Below are 27,227 nucleotides of genomic sequence, written 5' to 3' on the forward strand. Positions count from 1 at the left end.
GGCAGAAAGCGAAGATGAACTAAAAAGCCTCTTGATGAAAGTGAAATAGGTGACTGCAAAGGTTCGCTTAAAACTCAACATCCAATAACTAAGATCATGGCATCTGGTCCATCACTTCATGGTAAAAAGATGGGGAAAAAAACGCAAACAGTGACAGACTGTATTTTCTCAGGCTCCAAAATCACTGTAGACAGTGACTGCATGTGTGCTAAGTCACTTCAGTTCATCTGATTCTCTGCAACTTTATAGACTGTAGCCAGCCTGGCTCCTCTGTCATGGGATTCTCCAGGCAAGAATACTGGAGTGGGTTGCCATGTCCTCCTCCAGGGGATCTTCCCAACCGAGGGACTGAACCTTTATCTCCTGGAATTCCTGCATCACAGGAAGATTATTTACTGCTGAGCCATCAGGGAAGCCCTGGAGCCACGACATTAAAAGACTCTTGCTCCTTGGAAGAAAAGCCATGACAAACCTAGACATCACTTTACCAACAAAGGTCTGTATAGTCAAAGCTATGGTTTTCCAGTAGTCATGTACAGATGTGAGAGTTGAACCATAAAGAAGGCTGAGCGCCAAAAAATTGATGCTCTCAAATTGTGGTGCTGGACAAGACTCTTGAGAGCCCCTTGAAAAACAAGGAGATCAAACCAGTCCATCTTAAAAGAAATCAATCCTGAGTATTCATTGCAAAGGCTGATGTTGAAGCTCCAATACTTTGGCCACCTGATGAAAAGACCCTGATGGTGGGAAAGATTGAAGGCAGGAGGAGAAGGGGGCAACACAAAATAAGATGGTTGGATGGCATCACCAACTCAATGGGCATAAGTTTGAAAAAACTCCGGGAGATAGTGAAGGACAGGGAAGCTTGGTGAGCTGTAGTGCATGGGGTCGCAAAGAGTCGGACACAACTGAGTGACTGAACAACAAGACATAGGAAGAAGCAATAAGGGAAAGAATTTCCTAGATGGTAAACTAGTACAACAGACAATCCATAGAATTTTAGGTTATCAACAGGGCCTAATTCAAAAAAAAAAAAAAAAAAAACTTGTTGAATGGCCTATCAACGAAATCCCCATCTGACCTAAGCATGAGAATTCCTAGTACAGTGGGACAAATTTGTCATGAAATGCCTCCCAACCCTAGATCATATCTGTGACCAGGAGGGGGCGCTGTAGACGGGGAATGCTTCCTGCCATTCCGGCTCTACAAAGATCAAGCCTTCAGGGGCCGCCAATGACCCCAGTGCAGCCTCAGGGAATTCAGGAGGGAGAAAAAACAGGAACCTTTCTGTACTCTGGATACTGACCTTAGATAGACAGTTAAGACTCATATCTAAGGAATGATTTCAGTGAGCTAAGACTCTTGCATCTTCCCCGACATGGAAAAGTACTACGATCATTAACTCGAGATATGTTTTCTTTGTGATTAGCAGTAAGCTTTTGATGTTCAACTACATGTTTTTCTTCCAGCAAATACTCCTATTAATATATACCTTGGCTACTTCTTTAAGTCTTCAGAGAATTCCTCAGATGATACTGTCCTCAGTAGGTTCCCTGAATAAAACTTGCAACTTTTAGGTTCTGAGATTTTTCTTCTGCCAACACCTATAACTTCCAGGAGTTATGATCCTCATAGACACTAATTATACATCTAACTCAGCCATCAAATTATCTTTAAATATTCTAAAAGCATCTTTTCAGATGCTTTTGAATCAGTAATAACAACTAACTGGTTCCCTAATAAATCAAATAAAATCTGTCTGTAGGTTCAGTTTTCATGTACCTGACAGTCATTTTACTTTTTTGAAAACTATAGTTCAACAACACATAATGACCAAAAGCAATGCTAGATTCAGGAGTGCAATTAATTTACATTTTATAAATCATTTAAGCATGTATATCTACTTAAAAAGCATGAGATTGTGAGGGCAGGACACATTATTTAGTCTGTTTACAGAGTGCTCAGAACACAGGGCTTCCATGGTAGCTCAGACAGTAAACAACTTATCTGTCAATGCAAGAGACGTGAGTTCAATCCCTGGGTTGGGAAGATTCCCTGGAGAAGGAAATGGCAACGCACTCCAGTATTCTTGCCTGGAAATCCCCAGGACAGAGGAGCCTGGTGGGCTACAGTCCACGGATCGCAAAGAGCCGCACATGACTGACAGTACACAGATATCTCCCCAGAATACAGAAACAGCAAAACCTCCCTGGGACAGACTCCAAGACCCCGGGTGCTCTGCAGCCTTCGGATGAGAAACCGAGACTGAATTTTCCAGCTGAGTCTCCCCAACTTGAATAATGTGTGTTATTACCCATCCCTCACAACAGAAGGGAAAATGTCATTCCCAACTTACCAGCATCTGACTCACAAGCATCCTACATCTGCAATCTCCCTACCTTCAACTGCTTGGTTTCCCTCATTCCTGCTCTGAGAAAAGACCCACGGTGTGTGCTGGGGGGCAAGGAGTGGATCTGGAGCTTTTAGAAAACTATTCAATTCCCAAAAAGAGAGAAAGGAGGATTTGAGTAAATCAATAGCAGCTTAAGGTAACTGATAACATGGACAGAATCTTAAAAGGTCTACAAATTGCCTCCCCAACTCCAGCCAGCTCAAAATCACCAATCCACCTGGACTTCTCATGGTCATACTGCCTAAAACAACAAGTGGCAAAGACTTTTCTCCAAGCTCAATAATTCCTGGCCATCTATACTTCAGTGTAAATTAGTTTAAACTTCCACAGTACCACTGAAAAGCACAGGTGCTGACAGAGGATGAGAAAGAGAATCCAGATGTATTCAGTGTGTGCGGCTTTTGAGGAGCCCACCGGGGCTTAGCCTCCCAGCCGCTGTGCCTCTCCTCTACAGCTCCTATGCTGACTGCATTCCTTGGGGAGTTCTGAATGTTGGGAGCCCCACCATTATGTAAATGAAATGTCTCTCTGCTCTTCTTGCTGGAAAATTCTCAGCTGCAGCAGAAGATGTCTGCACCATTAGAGCGATGTGGCTGAAGGAGCCGGAGCAGGTTCTGAGTAATCACAGCCTAATCACATTTTAATTACATTGGCAATCAGTGAGTTCTTAAAAAAAAAAGAAAGAAAAACTAAGCATTCATTAAGTGCAAGACAGAAACAGAAATGATTTTGCAAATGGCAGGAGCCCAGATAGGTCAGACTGATGACTTGATTTCCCACTTCTTAAGAATTTTAAAAACTCAACAGAAAGTTAAGTACAGCTCTTAAGACAGGTAAGAGATGACCATAAATAGTCTTCTGAAAAATAGGCTCCTGCCTGTGTTCCAATTTAGAAAACTGGAAATAGGATGACTCAAGGGGGGGCAAAGGACAAAATGCAGCCTTCAAAATCAGCCAGACCTGAATTACAAAGTGGTCCTACCACAAGCAAGTAGGTATCTTATTAGCTACCACTTTCTCACTGTGAGGAGCCAGGAAAAATCAGTAAAGGAAATGCCTGGCATTTAGTAGACATTCAGTAAAGCACAGCTACTATTTCATCAAGTGTTGAAAGCACGAACCCTTTTAATCAAATTAGATAACATCATGCAATGACATTGCTTCCTCATTCAAAAAGATGACAATAGACATTTTTAATTAACATATTCCCTAAAGGAAGAATTTGATGCAAGTGCTTCTTTAATCCCAGTCACTGTTTTTCCAGTTCAAACACCTCCCATGTCATTATTTTCAGAGTTAACAGGCTGTAGCACATCCCAGTAGCCACAAGAGGAGCCTGGCGGACTAAAGTCCATGGGGTCACAAAGGAGTCGGAACTGCAAGGCTCCTCTGTCCATGGGATTCTCCAGGCAAAGAGAGTGGGTTGCCATGCCCTTCTCCAGGGGATCTTCCCACCCCAGGGATCAAACCCGCATCTCTTGTGTCCCCTTCATTGGCAGGCAGTTTCTTTACCACTAGCACTACCTGAAGACAGACCCTCATATTCTCAGAACCTCTGCAGAGAACTCTGGGACAAGACTCTTTCTGCTGAATAATAACCTGGAAAGATTCAATAGTAAGAGGCATTGGCAGCCATCCTGTGGCCATGAGGGAGGGCCTGTTTAAGACTGGAACCAACCCTAAGGAAACAGAGGCAGACGATACACCCAGACAAAAGGTTTGAGTTCTGGAGTCAAGGGCATGCCCAAAGTCAAGTCTTCCTGGGACCTGCTAGCTTTTATGATACAACACATACCATTTTGTTTAAACAAGTTTGGCTTAGCAATCCTACTACTTATAAAAGAACCCTGAAAACTGTTGTTGGTTTTATTTGATTTGTCTGTTTGGGCTCTCCATTTTGCTCCTAAATAGAAATTACCTAAACCTTTAAAATTTCCTCATTACCCCCAACTCAAATATTCAAGCCAATTCACCAACCAAAATAAAATTTAAAAGCAATGTCTTGAGAATGTAAACAACTCACCTATAAAGAATACATATTTTTCTGAGTGGAACCTATGAATTCAATATAATTCTAATCAAATCCCTGCAGAAAGGCCAACTGCAAGATCAGGAACTTTTCAAAATTCAGGAGAAACAGTTTAGAAAATATATCAACAGAAAATTGGAATAAAGATTTACTAAGCATGGCCTTTCCCATCAAAGCAAGACCCAGTTTCCCCTACAGCCAGCCAGTCCCTCCTTCATCAGGAAGCTTGCACAAGCCTCTTATCCTCATCCATCAAAGGGCAGACAGAGATAAAACCACAATCACAGAAAACTAACCAAATTGATCACAGCTTTGTGCATCTTAATGAAACTATGAGCCATGCAATGGAGGAAACTACCCAAGACAGATGGGTCATGGTGGAGAGTTCTGACAAAATGTGGTCCACTGGTGAAGGGAATGACAAACCACTTCATCATTCTTGGCTTGAGTGTCCCATGAACAGTATGAAAAGGCAAAAAGATATGACACTAAAGAATGAACCCCCTAGGTCAGTAATGTCCAATATGCTGCTGGAGAAGAGCAGAGAAATAGCTCCAGAAGAAATGAAGAGGATGGGCCAAAGCAGAAACAATGCCCAGCTGTGAATGTATCTCATGGTGAAAGTAAAATCTGACGCTGTAAAGAACAATATTGCATAGGAACCTGGAATGTTAGATCAATCAATTAAGGTAAACTGGAAGTGGTCAAACAGAAGATGGCAACAGTGAACATCAACATTTTAGGAATCGGCGAACTAAAATGAATGGAAATGGGCAAATTTAATTCAGATGACCATTATATCTACTGCTGTGGGCAAGAATCCCTTAGAAGAAATGCAGTAGTCCTCATAGTCAACAGAAGAGTCTGAAATGCGGTACTTGGGTGCAACCTCAAAAATGACAAAATGATCTCTGTTCATTTTCAAGGCAAACCATTCAATATCACAGTAATCCAAGTCTATGCCCCAACAACTAATGCCAAAGAAGCTGAAAGTAAATAGTTCTATGATGACCTACAAGACCTTCTAGAACTAACACCAAAAAAAGTTGTCCTTTTCATCATAGGGGATTGGAATGAAAAGTAGGAAATCAAGAGATACCTGGAGTAATAGGCAAGTTTGGCCTTGGAGTACAAAATGAAGCAGGGCAAAGGCTAACTGAGTTTTGCCAAGAGAACACAAGGGTCATAAACAAACACCCTCTGCCAACAACACAAGAGACAAGTCTACACACGGACATCATCAGATGGTCAATATCAAAATCAGATTGATTATCTTCTTTGCAGGAAGATGGAGAAGCTCTATACAGTCAGCAAAAACAAGACCAGGAGTTGACTATGGCTCAGACCATGAACTCCTTATTGCAAAATTCAGACTTAAATTGAAGAAATAGGGAAAACAATAGGCCATTCAGGTATGACCTAAATCAAATCCTTTATGATTATACAGTGGAAGTGACAACTAGATTCAAGGGATTAGATCTGATAAGAGTGCCTAAAGAACTATGGATGAAGGTTCATAATATTAGTATAGGAGGCAGTGATTAAAACCATCCCCAAGAAAAAGAAACGCAGAAAGGCAAAATGGTTGTCTGAGGAGGACTTACAAATAGCTGAGAAAAGAAGAGAAGCAAAAGATAAAGGAGAAAAGGAAAGATATACCCATCTGAATGCAGAGTTTCAAAGAATAGCAAGGAGAGATAAAAAGCCTTCCTCAGTGAACAATGCAAAGAGACAGAGGAAAACAAAATGGAAAAGATTACAGATCTTTTCAAGAAAACTGGAGATACCAAGGGAGCATTTCATGCAAAGATGGGCACAAAAAAAGGTAGATACAGTATCGACCTAACAGAAGCAGAAGATATTAAGAAGAGATGGCAAGAATACACAGAAGAACTATACAAAAAAGGTTCTAATAACCTGAAAAACCACGATGGTGTGATCACTCATGTAGAGCCAGACATCCTGGAGTGTGAAGTCAAGCGAGCCTTAGGGAGCATTATTACAAAGCTAGTGGAGGTGATGGAATTCCAGTTGAGCTATTTCAAGTACTAAAAGATGATGCTGTGAAAGTGCTGCACTCAATATGCCAGCAAATTTGGAAAACTCATCAGTGGCCACAGGACTGGAAAAGGTCAGTTCTCATTCCAATCCCAAAGAAGGGCAATGCCAAAGAATGTTCAAACTACCACACAACTGCACTCATTTTACATGCTAGCAAGGTAATGCTCAAAATCCTTCAAGTTAAGCTCAATAGTACGTGAACCAAGAACTTCCATATGTAGAAGCTGGATTTAGAAAAGGCTGAGGTACCAGAGATCAAATTGCCAACATCATTGGACCACAAAAAAAAGCAAGCAAATTTCAGAAAAACATCTATTTCTGCTTCATGGACTACACTAAAGCCTTTGACTGTGTGGATCACAACAAACTGTGGAAAATTCTTAAAGAGATGGGAATACCAGACCACCTTACCTGCCTCCTGAGAAACCTGTATGCAGGTCAAGAAGCAACAGTTAGAACCAGACATGGAACAACGACTGGTTCAGAATTGGGAAAGGAGTACGTCAAGGCTGTATATTGTCACCCTGCTTATTTAACTCATATGCAGAGTACATCAGGAGAAATGCTGGGCTGGATAAATCTCAAGCTGGAATCAAGATTGCTGGGAGAAATCTTGATTTCTTCATATCACCTCAGATATGCAGATGACACCACCCTTATGACAGAAAGCAAAGATGAACTAAAGAGCTTCTTGATGAAAGTGAAAGAGGAGAGTGAAAAAGCTGGCTTAAAACTCAACATTCAAAAACGAAGATCATGGCATCTGGTCCATCACTTTGCAGCAAACAGATGGTGAAAAAATGGAAACAGTGACTGACTTATTTTCTTGATTATTTCCAAAATCACTGTGGATGGTGACTGCAGCCATGATATTAAAAGACGCTTGCTCCTTGGAAGAAAAGCTACAACAAACCTAGACATCATATTAAAAAGCAGAGACATCACTTGCCAACAAAGGTCCGTCTAGTCAAGGCTATGGTTTTTCCAGTAGTCATGTATGGATGTGAGTTGGACCATAAGAAAAGCTGAACGCCAAAAAATTGATACTTTTGAATTGTGGTACTGGAGGAGACTCTTGAAAGTCCCTTGGACTGCAAGAAGATCAAACCAGTCAATCCTAAAGGAAATCAACCCTGAATGTTCACTGGAAGGACTACTGCTGAAGCTTAAGCTCCAATACTTTGGCTACCTGATGTAAAGAGCCAACTCATTGGAAAAGACCCTGATGCTGGGAAAGACTGATGGCAGGAGAAGGGCGACAGAAGATAAGATGGTTGGATGGCACCACCAACTCAATGGACATAAGTCTGAGCAAGTTTTGGGAGATGGTGAAAGACTGGGAAGGCTGGCATGCTGCAAGTCCATAGGGTCACAAAGAGTCAGACACGACTGAGTGACTGAACAACACCACAGAATATGTAATTCTGAGAAGTAACTAAACCAGAAACACATACAACTATATGGAAAACCATATAGCTTCAGGGGCAGGAGAAAGGGGAGATGAAGCAAAGGAAAACATGTTTCTGCCAGAAAAACTCAATACTATAAAGCTACGAGGTATAATTTACAATACTTGAAACTGTCAAACAAATCAATAAAAAAAAAATATCTAAACACTTCAATAAAAATGGGCAATGGGCAAAGGAAGTGAGGAAGCAATTAACACAAGAAGAAAAACAACTAGGCAATAAGGATATGAAAAATGTGAAGAGTGCGGGGCCGACAGCACTGCTGGGAAGGGTGGGAGAGGAGCTCACGGCTGTGTTTGAGGGGAGTGAAGCAATCACCTGTATTCACATCTCAAAACACACATTTGACTCCAAAACTCCACTTCCAGAAACTCACCCTAAAGACATAGTAAAGGAGGGCCTACCCTGGTGGTCTAATGGCTAAGATTCCAAGCCTCTGAATCAGGGGGCCCGGGGGTTCAATCCCTGGTCAGGAAACTCACAATTAAGAAGAGTTGGCATGCTACTGCTAAAGAGTTGGTGTGCTGCAAATAAGACCCGGTGCAGCAAAGAAATAAATAATTTTTTAAAAGTAACTTTAAAAAAAAAGAAGAAGGAAGAGCTCAAGAATATTCATTACAGCATTATTTTTAACAAAAAAAAAAAGAAGGGAGTGGAGTGGAGGAGGGAAGAAATGAAAGAAACTTAAATGTTGAACAAATGTTTGTTACCTGGATAGAGACTGAAAGAAGCATTTCTTATACTTCTGTGAACGGAATTCACTCTTTAAGAATAATGTGTTATTTAAAAATCACTGCCAACACCTTCTGAATGTGCAAATAACCCTGTTATTTAAAACTCTTTCTGAAATTGTTTTTTATTTAAATAATAGCTAGCTGGCCTAGAATTAGGTATATATATTATGGTACAACTGAATATTAATATATGTTCAATGACCTGGATTTACATAATGTATACCCACAGCTAGGGAATGAGCAGGCTATAAAATAGCATGAATAGTGGCTATAATGTACACCACAGTGAAATATAGTCATTATTTTGTAATAACTATAAATGGAATATCAGCTATAAAAATACTGAATCACTATGCTGTACACCTGCAACTAATATATTGTAAATTAACTTTCAGTATTTTAAAGATATCATGTATAGAATATAATGCTATATTTCTATAAATATATATTTTTATATTCATTTTTATTTTTTTGCCAAGAAAGATCTAAAAGATATACACAAAATATTTAACAGTAACTGGGTTATGACTGGCTAGTAGGATTGTAATTATCATTTTCCTCTTTTCATAGATCTGAATTTTCTCAAGTTGCTAAAGTTATTATACATCCTTTTCATTGGAAGAACAAATAACATAAATGTTAATTTTTGGAAAAGGGAAACAAGAAAAGTGACCAACATGCGTTCAGATGCTAATGCAGCGAAGAAAAAGATGTCATTCTTCCCTTTCCTGTGGTTTCGGCAACAGAATGCAGCAGTCCACTGCTGGTTCCTCCAGGCAGCACTCAGTGGGGGCAGCAAACAACCCCTGGACCACCACGTGGCATGCACTTCTCCATTCAGTCATTCATTTGCTCATCACCTCCCAGGGGCCAGACACAGTGCTGGAAAGGCTACTTGAAGAGCATCTGTTCTTCTACAAAATCCCACGCAGAATGCATTTGATGAGTTAGGGTGGTTTATGCATCTTTTATAACTAAATTTTTCTCCTCCTACTGCCCTTAGATTCTGCATATCCTCCATGTGCTTTTTCATAGTGCATCACTGTCTCCTTCCCCACACTCAACCATAATTGCTAAATTTGGAAGTGAAGAGGAGTGAGAGCCACAGAGTTTGGCCCAGAGCACCTTTAAATTCAAAGGTGTTTAAAAACTTCATGAAATCCTATTCAAGGATGCGACTCAAAAACCAGGAATATGTGCAGGTCACTCTGAATTCAGTAAGCCCGAGGAGAGGATGTGGCTGTTCTGTATCATTAATGACCATCTCTGAGAGAGTGGTTGGTCCGTCCAAGCTCCATCAGAAGACTGGAAACCCTAATATCAGACTCTCCCTCCCTCTGCAGCCAAATACCTTGGCAGCATTACAAGGGCCCCATCTTGTGGTTTATTCCTTCTGCAAGAACTCACCATCCTAAAGAAAAGTCCATTACAGAAAATCAAGGAAGCGGTGAACCAATGGACACGGAACACATAATAAATCCTGCTCGTGAATTATTGAGTAACTTGTCCGTAACAGCTTTTAATATTTTAGGCCAGGCAGTGCAGTGATTTCCAAAAAGTAACACAAGCCCCTTTAGACAGGTTGGAAGTTGGGACAACTACAGCTCATCCTTTTTTTATCTAGTCGCATTAACACAGTTTCAGTGAAGAAATACCCGTTTTATATAAAAGAAGAAGGAAATTTCCCTCCCGCTCTCTGTCTCTAGAGCCTTATCAATGCACACGTGTTAGGTCTGGTAAGACCATGAAACTACATGTCATACCATTATAGGAACAAATGCTGTTATGGTGAATTTAATTAGATACAATTATTATTTTGTTGGTACTTTCTATGCACCGGACACCACAAGCTCTATAAAAGTGAAACAGCCTCTGTCCCCCACCAGCTCCCTGTCAGCTGGGAGACACAGGTATTTACACAACTAATTTTATCTCAAGATGAACCTGATACCTCTAATAAGAAAAGCAAACACCCCGTTACAGGAGCTACGGGCACAGGCTCTGCAGGCAGGCTGCCTGAGGGGGCGGGGTTCTGGGTCTACTTCTCATCAGCACAGCGAGCTTGGCAAGTTACTTTGCCCTCTCTGCCTCAGTTTCCTCATCTGCAGCATAATCCCGGTGCCCACCTCACAGGGGTCCCATGAGGACTAAACATGACGTGAGTGAAGGACTGTTAATGTTGGTAGAATTGTCAGCAGCATGTGAGGTAAGGAGCGACTGATTACGAGAAGAACCTGGGGAAATGGCCCAGAGAAATGGAACCTGTGGCCAAGTTCTGAATAATGATGAGGATTTTAGCAAGCCGTGATGGGAAAGAAGAGGCAGTTTGCATCTAAGGGTTAGCCTGAATGAAGGCCTAGGGGTAAGGAGAAGAGGGACGAGGACCACTGAGTGGTGTGGCTACCATACCAGGCCCATGAGCTGTAGGTCTGGGGAGTGCAGAGGAAACAACACCGAGATACGAGCTGGCTGGGACCTGACGGCAGGGGGTGCTGGCTGCCAGGATCCAATCCTGTAGGGAAGGAGAGCCCGAGAGATAGGGTACAGAGTAGGCAGGAACATGGATTCTGACTTTGAATCTTGACTCTACCTCTGAAGAACTATGTGATCTTGGGCAAGGTTACCTAATCTTTCTATGCCTCTGTTTCCTTACCTGTAAAATGGGTGTGGTGAGGATTAAATGAGTGTCTAGGGAAAGTGCTTAGAGCCGTGCTCAGCACAGGGTGGCACATATAAGTGTTTGCTGATGGAGGGCACCACATGCACCACAGAAGTTCTTCCTGACCTGACAGCCCTTCAGAAAATGATCAGGAGGAGGTATGAGCAACGATACGGTCAAGCATATAAGACTGCTTTTCAACTCTTCAAAAATGTTACCACGAAAATAACAGCTCTCTTTGGGACAAAAGTGTTCATGGCCTACAATGGAATTTCACCTCAAAGCACAGAGCAAGTCAGAGCTAGCGCTAAAGTGAGGCGCACACACCAGGTGGCATCCCTGAGTCTGCCAAGACTCCCCCAGGTCACCCTGGCCCAAGAGAAGTGGCCAAGTGCACCATTTATGCGGAGAAGGCAATGGCACCCCACTCCAGTACTCTTTTGCTTGGAAAACCCCATGGACGGAGGAGCCTGGTGGGCTGCAGTCCATGGGGTCCCTAAGAGTCGGGCACGACTGAGCGACTTCACTTTCACTTTCCTGCATTGGAGAAGGAAATGGCAACCCACTCCAGCGTTCTTGCCTGGAGAATCCCAGGAACGGGGGAGCCTGGTGGGCTGCCGTTTATGGGGTCGCACAGAGTCAGACACGACTGAAGCGACTTAGCAGGAGCAGCAGCAGCACCATTTATGAGAAGCTGGGATCTGTGCTAAGGTTTGAATGATGGCAGACTTCCCTAGTGGCTCAGACGGTAAATGCGTCTGCCTACAGTGCAGATACCCAGGTTCAATCCCTGGGTTGGGAAGATCCCCTGGAGAAGGAAATGGCAACCCACTCCAGTACTCTTGCCTGGAAAATCCCATGGACGGAGGAGCCTGGTAGGCTACAGTCCATAGGGTCGCAAAGAGACACGACTGAGCAACTTCACTTTCACTTTAAAGATGTCAACACACAGGAGTGGGAGGGAAGGGCGTGAAGAGAATGTTCCACAACCCCCTGAGCAATCCCTGAGGCAAGAACTTACTTCCAGATCCATCCTTGACTCTAGGTCCTTCAGGTTTGGCCTCAGAAACGATGTTCGCATTGGCGTTATTCTCCATCTCGATCACAAAGTCACTGTCCTCCTCAAACTCAGGGTGGCTAAAGATCCAATCCAGTGCTCTTTCCAGGTTACTATTCTGATAAAACAAAACATTTTTACAATGTATGCTGTCGCGGGGCCTCATTATATCCTGACCGTTTGAACCAGGATGTCAAGCAGACAGGGCAGTAGGCCTAAATTCATTAGTCCTAAGTGGCTCTGAGTAAGAGGCTCTGACCCTGTCTATGAAATGCACTTTCCATGGACATTCTGCAAGTCTCTCAACTAAGGTCTGTAATTGGATTCGCTGGAAAACAGTTCAGAGCAGCAGGTCAGCATTCCAAAGTTATATCAGTCCTAGCTCAGCATTTCTGCGAGCTGATGCTGATAATGATGAGAGGCTGAAGGCCAAAGAGAATGGCATCTGTCTTACTGCGGCTCTTTCCAAAGCCACACTAACTACAATGCTACCTTCTCCACCAACTGCATTTTGTGCAGATAACCATGCAGGGTGGAGGGAAGCTAACATGGGTACCAGGTCAGAGCCTCTTCTCCTAAATGTCAGCAGAGTGATTGAACTGCAGCAGAGATAAGATTGATGCCTTGATTAACAAAGACAACACTGGTTAGTTAAGTTACATTATTTTCAACTGAACTCCATGTAATTCAAATCAATGGACCATAAAAGCATTTCCGTCAATCCCCTTTGTGACATTACTGATGAGTTAAACAATTTGTTTAGATGTAGACAAAATCTTCAATTAAACAGTCAAGCAAGTAAAATAATTGGGGCATAAACAAGCACACTGAGTATAACAAACTCCAGTTGAAACATTTCAAGCATTTTAAAGGGAAACAGATTGTTCCAGCCAAACTGTCCGGAGCCAGCTGAGAGCCTCTGTGACCTCAGCAAGGGGCCCCATCAGAGCCCAGTCAGGATGGCAAGAACTCAGGAGCAGATATCCACTCAAAAATGGATTGGTTCTAGTGGTTTAGTCACTAAGTCATGTCCAACGCTTGCAATCTTGATCCCTTGGACTGTAGCCCAGCAGGCTCCTCTGTCCATGGATTTTCCCAGCCAAGAGTACTGGAGTGGGTTGCCATTTTCTCCTCTCGGGGAACTTCCCAACCCAGAGATCGAACCCAGGTCTCCTGAATTGGCAGGCTTTACCACTGAGCCACCAGGGAAGCCCTCAAAAAATGGATTATGGTGTGAAAAAAAAAAAAGTTCAGTTCAGTCGCTCAGTCGTGTCCAACTCTTTGCGACCCCATGAATCGCAGCACACCAGGTCTCCCTGACCATCACCAACTCCCAGAGTTCACTCAGACTCACATCCATCCAGTCAGTGATGCTATCCAGCCATCTCATCCTCTGTCATCCCCTTCTCCTCCTGCCCCCAATCCCTCCCAGCATCAGAGTCTTTTCCAATGAGTCAACTCTTCTCATGAGGTGGCCAAAGTACTGGAGTTTCAGCTTTAGCATCATTTCTTCCAAAGAAATCCCAGGGCTGATCTCCTGATGTCTGCACTGCAAGAGGTAGGCTTCTGTCTACCCTCCAATTTCCTGGTTCCATCTTTCCTGATATTATCAGGACTTCACGAATACTTGATAAAACTTCTCTCTCCACAGAGAGAAACAGAAGCAGAGAATTCCAAAGAGACTTCTCCATGAGGACTTTTAAGAGAGAACGCTCCAAGATCTTGGTATCAGAAAAACACAATTTCTCCTGAAGAAATGCCTTATTGAACACAGGATCTCAAGCATCCCTCCTTCCTCTAAGGCCACAAGCAAGCTCCAAGTAAAGTCTCTGACCTCATGCTAATAAACATTAAGAGGACACAGAGTGTCTTTCAGCTGGATTATCTTACCTCCATTGTATTACCTCCCTTGCTTTTTAAAAATATCCTTACTCTTAAAACCTCTGTATGTTTCCCTCAATCATTTATTTTAGCATTATATATACTACATGCACGGAGAAGGCGATGGCACCCCACTCCAGTACTCTTGCCTGGAAAATCCCATGGATGGAGGAGCCTGGAGGGCTGCAGTCCATGGGGTCGCTGAGGGTCGGACATGACTGAGCGACTTCACTTTCACTTTTCATTTTCCTGCATTGGAGAGGGAAATGGCAACCCACTCCAGTGTTCTTGCCTGGAGAATCCCAGGGATGGGGGAGCCTGGCGGGCTCCCATCTACCGGGTCGCACAGAGTCGGACACAACTGAAGTGACTTAGCAGTAGCAGCAGTAGCATACTACATGCAAATAAACCTTTCTGGGCTATAGTGGGTGAGAGACAGACATGATTCAAAATGATCAGAGGACACTGGAAAGTTTCAGTTGCCACTGACAAAACAGAAGAGGCAGGGGTTCACGTGGTCTCTCGTGCTTACCGTTGCTCGCAGGGCCTGAATAGCCTGATTTCGATGGAATCCCATGGAGGTAATGATAGCTACAGTTTCTTCCGGAGGTTGGTTATCCAATCCAGTAGCACCAAAAACAGAGGCCCCAGCAGAAGCTGCTCCTCCATAACCAGGCATGGTCAGAGGTTCAGCAAAATCTGGAGAAAAGAATCACACTCAGGCCCTTTCCTTTTTCAGGTCTTGAAATAAACAACTCTTTAGAGCTAACAAGAAAAAATACCTAAAGTTACAATAATCAAGACAGTCTAAAACTGGCATAAGAACAAACATACAGATCAATAGCCTAATAGAATTCAGAGTTCAGATATAACCCTACATATCAACGGTCAACTGATTTTCAACAAGGGTACTGAGACCATTCAGTGGGGAAAGGACAGTCTTTTCAACAAATGGTGCTGGGACAACTACATATCCACATGCAAAAGAATAAATTTGGATCCCTACCTCACATCATATGCAAAAATTAACTCCAGATGGATCACTGGCCTAAATGTAAAAGCTAAAACTACAAAACTCTTACAAGAAAGCATATAAGAAAATCTTTGTAACCTTGGGTTAGGCAATGGTTTTCTAGATACAACACCGAAAGCACAAAGTGACAAAAGAAAAAAAATAGACAAAAGGAAACTATCAAGAAAGTGAAAAGATAACCCATACAACAGAAGAACGTATTTGTAAACCATATATCCCATAAGGTAACTATATCCAGAGCTCTTCAAACCCAAAAATACAAAGACAACTAACCTCATTAAAAAAAGGCAAAGCATATGAATAGATATTTCTCCAAAGATACCTAATTGGTCAATATGCATATGAAAAGGCATTCATCATTAGCCATTAGGGAAATGCAAATCAAAACCACAATGAGATTTAACAAGGGTTGGTGAGGACGTAGAAAAACTGGAGCCCTCATACATTGCTAGTGGGGATGTTATACAGTCACTGTTAAAAAACAATTCGGTAGTTTCTAAGAGTTAAACATGGAGTTACTATATGACAGAGAAATTCCACTCACAAGAAATGAAAACATGTCCATATACATATTTGTACACGGGGACTTCCCTGATCGTCTGGTGGCTGAGAATCTGCCTGTCAATGCAGAGGACACAGGTTCAATCCCTGGTAGGGGGTGATCCCACATGCTTCATAGCAACTAAGCCCTTGCACCACAACTACTGAGCCCATGTGCTGCAGCTGCTGAAGCTCCTGCACTTGAGCCTGTGTGCCACGATGAAGCCACAAAGAGACACCACCGCAATGAGAAGCCCGTGAACCACAATGAAGGGCAGCCCTCGCTCGCTGCACCTAGAGAAAGCCCACACACAGCAACAAAAACCCAGTGAAGCCAAAAATAAATTTTTAAAATATATTTCTAAAAAAACTTTGTACACAAAATGTTTATAGCAGCATTATTCATAATAGCCTAAAAGTGGAAACCCAAATATCCATCAACTGATGAAAGGATAAATAAAACATAGTATGCCCATACAACAGACTTATTCAACCATAAAAAGAAATAAAGTACCAATACATGCCACACATAAATGAACCTTAAAAGCATGATGCTAAGTGATAGAAACCAGAAACAAACATTGCATGATTCCATTCATATGAAACATCCAGAACAGACAAATCCACAGAGCCAGAAAGAACGTTGACTAGTGATTGCCAGGGGCTGGGAAGAACAGGGAAAATGGAAAGTGACTTCTATTATCTACAGAATTTCTTTTTGGATGGTTGCAAAACTCTGTGAATTTACTAAAAACCACTGTAATATACACTTTTTATCTGGGAAAAGTCTTTATCCTCTTTATTTTTTAAATTCTGAAAGTATGATAACACATTTACAGGAGACTTGGAAAATACAGAACAAAGATACATATAGTTCCACTATATATTACAATTATTTAAGTAGATAAATTAAGATTTTTAGTTGGAGTTTCAATATCAAACTCAAAAATTAATAGAATGAATAGACAGAAAAGTAGAAGGATATAGTAGACCTAAAAAGCACTATGAACCAATTCAACATAATTAAGATTTATACAACTGAAATGTATACTTCAGGATAAAAGTTAATGCTAACTAAACAGCCTCTATTTCTTCATGCACATTCTTTTATCTCAAGTTCTCATCATTTCTTAGCTAGAAGTATATCGCACATCTCTCCAATTTTTTTTTTTTTTTTTTTTTTTTTTGCTACTGAATTATACATTTTAAAAGTGTGAATTCTCTCTCAACAAAGCTGTTATTTAAAAGAGGAAAGAAAAGACTGTGACTTTGCTACACAGGCAAAATAACCATCCTTTCCCATCCACTCCATGCAGCAGATTATGAGCTGACAAATCATTTTCTGGGACACACCCTGAAGACACAGAAGGACCAAGGCTTAACATCACTGAGACCCAATCATGTCAGACTCCAAAGCCATCCCATTTTCTGACCACCTACCTGGCTCTTCCATGTGAACAACAATCCAGTTGAAGGCCACCTCGGCTCCCATATTTCCAGTAAAATACACAGCCTTCCGACATGCTTCTAGAGGGAAGCCCATCTCAGCCAGCTGCATCACCGAAGACTCATCAATATCTGATGCTACAGAGCACACAGGATAGTCTGGTGTAAAAAGTCAACCCTATTTCTTCTTGTCTTGCTTCTCTTCACCCCTTATCCACATGCTACCCAAAGAAGGTGCTATTTTGTTTAATGTTTAGATGGTGGTTTAACTGTGTTTTGTTTTAAGCCATCCAAATATTAAGCTATTTGAGCTGAGTTTTTATCTTTGACCTAAACAGGAACCATGGTAATTACCTGAACAAGCCAAGCACTGAAAAACAACTCCCTAATTTCCTATGGGGAGATCTAGTGTATTCCCAGAACCATTTCAGTCTCTTACATCACTCTCAAGACCACTACAGCAGGCTCTCTTAGGACTGAAATTGGAAGAGAAAGCCTTCTCTACAGGCCAAAAAGCTTATTCCTTAAACCTCACAGGAAGTTATAGCAGGTCTTCAGATATATCAGCAATCAAAGGATGCAATCACTCTCAGAAATGGAGAGCCTGACATTAAGATAGAAGGGAAATTTTTAACTGTATACACTTAAGATATTTAAAAAGATTGCTTTACAAACCGAACTTTGGCTTAGACACAGGTTTTCTTTTCTTTTCACAATAATATATAGATATGGGTAGAGAGGGCTTCCCTGGAGGCATAGACGGGAAAGAATCTGCCTGCAATGCAGGAGACCTGTGTTCAATCCCCAGGTCAGGAGGATGCCCTAGAGAAGGAAATGGCAACCCACTCCAGTATTCCTGCCTGGAAAATCCTATGGACAGAGGAGCCTGGTGGCCTATAGTCCATGGGGTCACAAGAGTCAGACACGACTTCATGACTAAACCATGGGTACAGAGGTGTGTAAACACACACCTATACATACACATGTCTATAGGTTTGTATGTATATTCATTCATACACATACTTGTACATGGGTGTGTATGTATGTCCATGTGTGTGTACACATACCACCCACACGAGGCTCTCAAATTACACCAAAGGCTGAGAGGGAACTGGAGCACAAAATATCCCCCTTTTGTTTTCCATGCCCTGAGGTCTATAATCTACTGAAAACTCTGCCAGAGGCAGCAATCAGTAGAACTGAGGAACAGAAATATCTGTTCTACAAAAATTATACTGAAAATGTATTTACCAAAGTTCTATCTCACAATGAGGATACATGAAACATGCTATCAAGATAAAATTTTAAGAAAGCAATGATATAGGACAACAATGATTCCTCAATTGTGTTCTAGAGAATCCTAGTGTTCTAAGAGAGATGAACCACAAAATTAACGAACCACAAAACAAAGGGCTCCCGCGGTCAAATAAGGTTTTTAAACCTACGTTCTCTGTTCTCCCCAGAAATTCACAGTGTGCATTAAGGCAGTGAAAATTCTAGAGTCCTGTAATACAGACTCCTGCAGTAGGTTTGGACTGACATGTTCATACTACAGTATACACAGTAGATAACCAACAAGGACCGACTGTATAGGAAAGGGAACTATACTCGATATAAAAAAATAGACACATATATGTATAACTGAATCACTGTGCTATATACCTGAACTAATATGACATTGTAAATCAATGATACTTCAAATAAAATTTTTTAAACATTTTAAAGTTTTAGTAATTAAAAAAAGGATTCCTCTGGGCAGAAACTATGAAACTCTTTCAGAGAATACTTTTCAACACCTTGTGAAAGACTCTGTTCTCTAGAATGCAGTTAAGTAATGCAGCTTAATAAGTGTATGCATGCATGTTACAGCATATTAAATTGAAAATGTCTAATTCCATTTTGGGGAAAATAGAGTAGAACCAGGCATAGGTAAAGAATAGCAGAAGGACAGATGCCAAATGTTAATACTGGTTATAGATGGGTGATGAAACCAGAGATGACTCACCACTAATAGGTAATTTCTATACATCTTTTCATTTATAGTAAGAATATAATCAAAATTACTCCTTTTAAATGTGTGAGAAATAAATGTAAATTAATCTCAGATAATGTTGTTTTCTCCTGGTGAATACAGCAGGCTTAGATCAGGAGGAAAATGGAAAACTGCTGACTGTGAGCTGAACTGCTCAGTCAGTCAGACTCCTCTGATACAGCTCCAGCCACCCTTCACCTCCCCTGGGGCGAGATCCTGGAGACTGGCTCTCTGCAGGGTTGGGACAGCCAGCAAACTCCTCACACTCCAGACAAGGTCAAGTGACAGGACAGCATGCCTGACGCCTAGCCCTGGCTCTGGTCCCAGCTCTCAGGTCTCTGAACTTTCCTGGGTATCACTTTTATCCTCTGTATAAAGGTCACCTGCTCTGCCCATCTTACTGTGACAATCAAATAAGAAGCTGGCCTTTGTATTATTATAATAGTACATTTATACACGGTTAAAAGAATTTATGGAGTCATAAACTCAACAATGACTCATGGTAACCATTCAAAAATACGGTTATCATTACAATCAGATTATTTGCAGAGGCAATGGTTTGCCCATGACCCTCGCTGCCCCTAACAGCCTCTTCTAGCAACCAGCAAATCAAAATTGACCCAAGAAGGCAAGCATGGAGGTCTAAGTCACGTGATCAATCACATAAAGTGTTTTTCTGGCAAAGTAAAACACCTGAACTTCTAAATTAACAATAGTGTCTCTGACAAGGCTTTGTAGACAAAAAAATTCAGAGTATTTTGTGTTATTACATACTCCTTCTTCCTCCTAATTAATATCTAAATATTGACTATAAAATAGTTTGCTTTTTTTCATGTTCTTTCGAAAATCAAAAGTATCAGCTCACCCAGGATTAAGGAACTGCTGCTGCTGCTGCTGCTGCTAAGTCGCTTCAGTCGTGTCCGACTCTGTGCGACCCCATAGACAGCAGCCCACCAGGCTCCCCCGTCCCTGGGATTCTCCAGGCAAGAGCACTGGAGTGGCTTGCCATTTCCTTCTCCAGTGCATGAAAGTGAAAAGTGAAAGTAAAGTCGCTCAGTCATGTCCGTGGGATTTTCCAGGCAAGAGTACTGGAGTGGGGTGCCATTGCCTTCTCCGGGATTAAGGAACTAAATGACTACAAAATTAACAAACAATCCAATGACACTGACACCCTTAAGAGTATTAATTAATACTACCATGTCCTGTCAACCGTGTATCTTCATTATGTGTCCTGAAGGAGTGGACAAAGTGACAGGTCCCTGTGCTATCAGTGCAGCAAGAGACCTACTCATGTGGCCAGGGAGGGAAGACATGGCATCAGTATCCCCCATTCACATATGAGGAAACTGAGGCTCAGAGAAGTCCATGATTCTAGCTCACACAGCCACAAATGGCAAAGCCAAGATTCCGACTCAGGGCTGGCTGGCTCTCACGTTGAAGTTCTCTCTCCTGAAACACAGGGCCATCTATTCACCACATTACTGGTTTAGATTTGCTGTGATCTCAACTTGCAGACCAAGGTTTGTTCCCACCCAGGAAAAGCTGCACATACACATGTACAGAACAACGCCCTTTACTGAACCCCCACAGCTAAATGCATTTAGACCAGTAACAATGGTAGGACACTGAGAAAAAACAAAAGATACATACGGTCTATCAACTGGGTCATCAGGCGATCTGGAAATCAAAGGAGAGGGTAGGAAGTGAGACCCAACCATGGCAAAGAGTTCTAGAGAAAGAAAAAGAGTTAACCCGGAGCACTCCCTCACCCCCACCCATTAACACCCCACACTGTTGTCAGCCCCCTGGTCCTCCACGCAGACCAGCCAACCTGACATAAAGTCATTCCAGGAAGGAGGGAGAATACCCAGTTTCAGGCATTTAGAGCAGATAAAACATGATGCTCTGCTGATCATCTTAAAGAACTAAATAATTTCCTTCCCTGTGCTTCTGAGAACTCCATATAATTACAATCCAAGAACTCTGTTATAAACGTCAGAAAAGGCAGGAGCGATGCTAATAAACCATCTTGCAGTTCTCTGACACTCTGAGGACTGATCTTTTTGGAATTCCTTTAATGAACCACCTATACCACATAGCCTGGACCACCCCACCTACAGACCCCTTCCCTGCTCTCCACCCTCTGCAATTTAGCATTGGACTTAGCGTTAGAGAATAATGTAACACAGGTGCCAATCTTGACTCCTCTCTTGCTCCTCCCGGATTCACTTTATACCCCAACAGGGTCACCAATAATGGTCACTGCTCAGCTCACAGACATCCTGTGGGGCAGGTGCCCTAAGCACTCTGGCACTATTAGCTAATGTACCTAATTAACTCATTAGGAAGGCAAACAGCAAACACATGGGCTAATAAAGCCAGAAGGAAACTGATTTCACCAGAATAACTGAACTAATAATAAAGCCAAGATCTCTCCATGCTGTTCTTGGACTCACAAAGGCAATGATTTTTCACATGTACTTTTCTCTTAAAAAGTACTCTTCACAAGGACCACTTTAAGGTTCACAGAGAGTAAGAGAAGCTCAAACTGTTCTCTTGCTATGAAGCAGTAATGAAGCTGGGGAGGTGAGACGTGGGCAAGATTTTTAAAACCAACACACACTGTTCAATTTCCCTTTTTGGTTCTCCAAAGATACTCCAAGAAGGACACAGCTCCCCTAGACTGAGAGCCCACTGAAAACACACTCCTCTTCCCCATAGGCTTATCAGAGAAGGGAGGAGGGAGGCAAAGCCAGAGGCAAGGTAACCCAAAACCTTCCTGGAGACCTGCTGCCCTCTGCTGCTTGTGATTTCCATGGTTCCATTTGGTTCACTCATGTTGGGGCTGTGCCTCTTCCTGTGACTATTAATATTTTAAGCTCAAGGTTTGCAGCCAGGCTTCAATTCTGTATGTCTATGGTGGGTTACAACACAGGGCAACAGAGTGTGGGAAGAAAAGGGACTATTCCAGCAAAGGAGCAGGAAGGCATCGAGAAGGTCCTCCTGGCAGAAGACGGTACCTTTAGAGTCATCAGGAATCACTATGGGGGGGCTGATGTCTGGAAGTTCCTCCTCTCCTGGCTGCAACCCCCTGGCTCGGAGATGGTTGATATCAAGTAGGTCTGGCATATCAATAGAAACATCTGCAAAATGAGAGAGATTATACTCACTGGACTCTCCAAATAACCACAATCACCTCCTCAATCTAGCACCACTAACTAAGCACACGTGTCTAGGCAGAGCCAAGGGATGTGTTATAGTTCCTGGGAGTAAGTCACGGGACCAGAAAACTGACTAAGACTGATTAGAGTTTAATGTAGAACCGGGGGAAACACAGATGCAGGATTTCACACTGAACAACAAGAAATGAGGGAAGCCAGAGGTCGAAAACTGGGAGCCCATACAACATCTGTAGACTCTTTCTGTTGGATGTTTTTAAAACGTTGGCAACAAATTCCAATTTTTAAATCAAAAATTTCAATTCAAAACTCCAGACTTCCAACTCATTTTGAAAAAACAAAAACAAAAAGCTGTAACAGAGGCTCATGTGATAACATCTGCCTGGGGCTGATTCTCAGCTTTCACTCCAAGGTAATGTGCCCTCCATATCTGTCTACCACAGACCTCACCACTCCCTCCTGCCCCCATGATCCTGAGCATCACGTGTGTGCTATTCTGATTCTTATGATAGGGAAATGTTTTCCTGAATCCACGTCTTCATCCAAAATGGGATACTCAAAAAAGGACAAGACAGCTATAGCTGTGTGTTTCTTATACCAGCCTACTTCTGTCACTTACATTATCACTCTGTCCTCATTAGGCATTTGAGTTGGCAACCCATAGTTTATGCCTTTTCTCTGATCACCATGGGTACTGTAATTATTCTACCGGAGGTAATAAAATCTGAAGCTTTAAAGAAATTAATTGAACTTCAAGTGTATTCATCTTGAGGCATACTTTTTTTAACTTCTCAGCTCAGTTGTCATTATGTTGACTTACTCAAATACAAAATGTATGTATGAGTCTAACAGCCTGTTGTGAATTCGTACTGCACACAGTCAGATATGGTAATAATGGAAAATGGGCTCAAATATTGGTGCAGGATGTGTCTCTCAGGCTAGCAAACAGAATCTGAAAACACCATCCCCAAAACCAGCTACAATGTTAGGTGTGTAAGTCCTGCTTTAAAACAACCACCCAAAGAAAAGGCTTAGTTTAAAAAAAAATTTTTAATCTCAGCAAATAGCAAAATCAAACACAATGTCTGACGAACAAAATCAAAACAACTGTTCCTCAACAGAAAATTTCAGGTTCATGAAAGAAAGCTTTGGGGCTGCTTTAAATTCAGCAAGACTATGAAATCTGATCTGAATTTGGCATCCTTTACCAAAATTCCAAGGACAAAGAAAATAAAACTGTTTCCAAAGCAGTTCAAGGCCTTTAGAAGAAGTCAGTTTTCTCTCTGGGGTGCATCTTGGGTCCAAGGAGGAGAGGCTGAGTGATGAGCAACCTGCCCTTGGCCCTCCTCCCTGCCCACAAAATCATTCCACCAGGAAAAGAGGAATGAGCTGCGGGTCCACGGGCTGCATAAAGCCACGTGGAGATCAGTGCTATGCTAACTGCTGGTGCCAGAGGTTTCTGGGAAATCACTCCTGCAGATTTTACATTCTTTTTACTTATCCCCTTCAGAGGAGCAGATGAGTTCTTAATTAACCAACCTAGGACTGACTTGTTTTTTAAGTGCTCAAAAACATAGACACTAAAAGACTGGCAAGCAGTCTGAGGTCCTTGCTTGAGAAATCAGAGGTTAAAACTGTATGGACTTCCACGGCCCTGAGGACAGCCTAGGAACACATTCATATCTGATTGAGATGGTAGAGAAAATGTTCTTACTCATTGTCTGGAAGGATAAACTCTAACAGTTGTCAAGGGCCTTTAAGATTAGAAAGAAGCCCAATTCGGCCAAAGTCACATCCCTTTTTCTTTTTAATACAACTGACTGTACTCATGTTATTATTAATAAAATTCATATGATTTAAACAAATGTCATTAGCCATACCCGCCCGCTTTAGAGGTCGAGGAGAGATGCTAAAAAGAGTACTGATACCTCTTCAGTTACCAGCACCTCCAAGCATGGCTTTTGGACCAGAAGCACTAGCAGCATCAGCATCACCTGGGCACGTGTTAGACTATAGAGCCCTGGCCCCATCCCAGACCTGCTGAATCAGCACCTACATTTTACCAAGATCACATTACAGTTTGGGAGGCATGATTTGAAATTGTGAGGCTCCTGTTTTCACTCTTAGATTCTGGCCATTTCAGAACCCATTATTAGAGAGGTGGCAAGCAAGTGGCAATTTGTGTTTATTTATTTTTTTTTACTACCACCAGTGCTTATCATATCTTTCAAAAGAGAAAGGTGGGAATCATGGGAAAAGAATGAAATGAGACCGTTTCTGGCAGCCAACCTCATGGGCTCTTTCACATGCCATGTTTTTTAAATAGCTAATTTGACGTTTTAAGCAAAAGCATGCAAAAGATACCTACCAAATTTTTTGGGAACCCAGTCAAGACCAAAAGTGAACTTCTTTATCTGCACTACCAAGTATTCAGGGAATGAGGCAAAGCGAGATGTTCTGGGAAACACAAGGGGATTAGATCAATGAAACAGGCAATAAGAATATTGGATACAGTTCATGAAGCATCATAAGCTGTGTCTGAGGCACCCCCAGCAGTCCCAGGGCCTGCAGTGAAGAGGAGGGACACACACGCACACGTGAGCAGACACACACACACAGGAGTGGACACACACACCACCTCACCACTCATCCTGGCCTTTCCACGAGAGGACAATGTTTAACATAGGACAAGGTTGTCCCCAAGGATGATTTTGGACACCCTGCAAAATTACTACTTTTACTTTGCTATGGCATTTTGTATTTCTGAAAAGTGGTTTTCAACTATAAACGTTTGTGTTTTTCTAAAACCCTTGGTAGTGTCACACATATTTGCAGATACACAGGGGCACCTCACATTGTGTTTGTATATGAAGTTTGAAGAAGCTCCCTGAGCAATCCTGACATACCCCAATCTGCTCCAACCACAAGTCTCTATCTTGTAGCACAGAGTTGGCATCAGGAGGTTATATCAGAACTTTGGTTGAGGCTGACTACTGGAAATGCCAGGGCCTCATTAAAATACTACCGCACCTAAAATCTATGGCCCCATGGATCCTAAAGGGGGGGTGTGGGTGGGTGAGTGGGTGTGTGTGTGTGTTTGTGTGTGTGTGTGTACTATGAGGTATCTAAAATATCTAAATCTGGGCCTTCAATTTTAAAAATTAATATATATGGTTAATGTCTAAGTTCCCTTTCAAACTTTCATGAATGCTGAATTGCCTGGACTTGCCTTTGATGGTTTTATGCCAAACTATTCAACTAATACATCAAATACATGCCCCGGTTTCAGCTCATTCTCTCCACATTTATTATCTTGTTTATAAAAACCATTTCTACTCAAGTGTCAATCTGAGTACAGTAAGGTATATAGAAAAAACTTAGATTTAAACAGATACGATAGATCTTTTAAACAGATCTTTTAAAATAAAAGATTCTAGGACATGTTTCCTACAAACCACTTTTCAAATCTATGTGGAATGCATCCTCCTAGAACTCAGAAATCAAATACAAATGCACCGCTGCCCCCTAGTGTAGAAGAAAAGCCAGTTCAGGGGCAGAGAACGGTCCAAAAAGTGTCAGAAGACCTGGATGCTACTTAATGCACTCCGAATCTAACCCTCCTTGAGGCTTCCCATTTACAAAATGGGTTTATTAGGAACACCTGCCTGCCAGGGCTATGCAATGGTCATGCAGTGTCATGAAACCACCTGGCACACCAGAATGTGCTGTGTGCAGCCAAGGAGTTAGCATGATCTTGTCATGCAAGAGCTAGAATCCACGGGACCAAGGACACTGAGCTGGTTTGTCACTGACCTGTATTTTGCCCCAAGCAGGTCACTTAACCACTCTGGACTTCAAATTCCCCATCACAAGGAAGGTAGAAGTGTACAGGCAATGAAGGAGTTTCTCAAAAAACAAGAGCTTAACTATCCTAAGGAGCTGATCTATTAGCCTAGCTCACTCTCCAGAAATTATATATTATCTCTAATTAGGTGTTCCTAACTTCTGAGAAGCAGTATTAATATCATTCTTAAATATAGCCAAGTCCTCAATTTCACCAAAAACCAAGAAACGCCATCTGATATTTTCAACCACTATAAAAGTGTCACCTCTCTGACCCCATCCTCTAACCACATAAATTTAAAATCTGGAAAATATATAACAATGAAGTCAACCAAAAGTCATCAATGATTTCCAGACTGTGGTTCAGGATCCCAAAGATTCCTGAAGTTGCTCTGTGATCAGTATCTGGGTGAGGAATCAGCTGGTAATATACCATGGAGTGGGAGGCAGTAGAGGGAACTTAAGGCTGATAATTTAATGCATCACTTTGTGGTGGGTAGCTACCAATCTAAGAGTACCAGAAAGCAGGTTAGATGATGCCCACATTGTATTTTTCCTGTTGGTTAAACATCCCTTATTAACCTTTGTATATAGGGTCTCAACTTGAATCACACATTCAGTAACTGCTTAATATAAATATGTTCAAGTCAACCTCAATACTAACACTTGGCATTCATTAATTGCAGGTTTGGGACATCAAGTTTGTTGTTAAATCTAGTAAGGTTATAAATTATGCACCAGTTACTCTTCTATTCCTAAAATTAATTCCTGGAATTAAAATTTTTCTTGAAAAGTTATATACTTAATAAAGTCCACTGAAATATAAATTATTCAAAAAGGTCTAGATAGAC

General features: G+C 41.9%; 1 protein-coding gene across 5 annotated transcripts in view; it reads right to left on the minus strand.

Annotated features, from left to right (window-relative positions):
- USP13 (ubiquitin specific peptidase 13) overlaps positions 1–27,227 on the minus strand; it is a 133,834-nt gene that overhangs the window by 16,771 nt on the left and 89,836 nt on the right. For all 5 annotated transcript variants that reach the window (XM_044944435.2, XM_006054288.4, XM_044944430.2 and 2 more), the window contains 6 exons: positions 24,902–24,990; positions 22,375–22,497; positions 21,005–21,031; positions 17,317–17,460; positions 14,836–15,002; positions 12,387–12,540 (listed from right to left, as the gene is read on the minus strand). In XM_044944435.2, coding sequence (XP_044800370.1) covers positions 12,387–12,540; positions 14,836–15,002; positions 17,317–17,460; positions 21,005–21,031; positions 22,375–22,497; positions 24,902–24,990 — 704 coding nt within the window. The remainder of the gene's footprint in view (positions 1–12,386; positions 12,541–14,835; positions 15,003–17,316; positions 17,461–21,004; positions 21,032–22,374; positions 22,498–24,901; positions 24,991–27,227) is intronic.

This window comes from Bubalus bubalis, chromosome 1, assembly GCF_019923935.1.
Source record: "Bubalus bubalis isolate 160015118507 breed Murrah chromosome 1, NDDB_SH_1, whole genome shotgun sequence".
Taxonomy (NCBI): domain Eukaryota; kingdom Metazoa; phylum Chordata; class Mammalia; order Artiodactyla; family Bovidae; genus Bubalus; species Bubalus bubalis.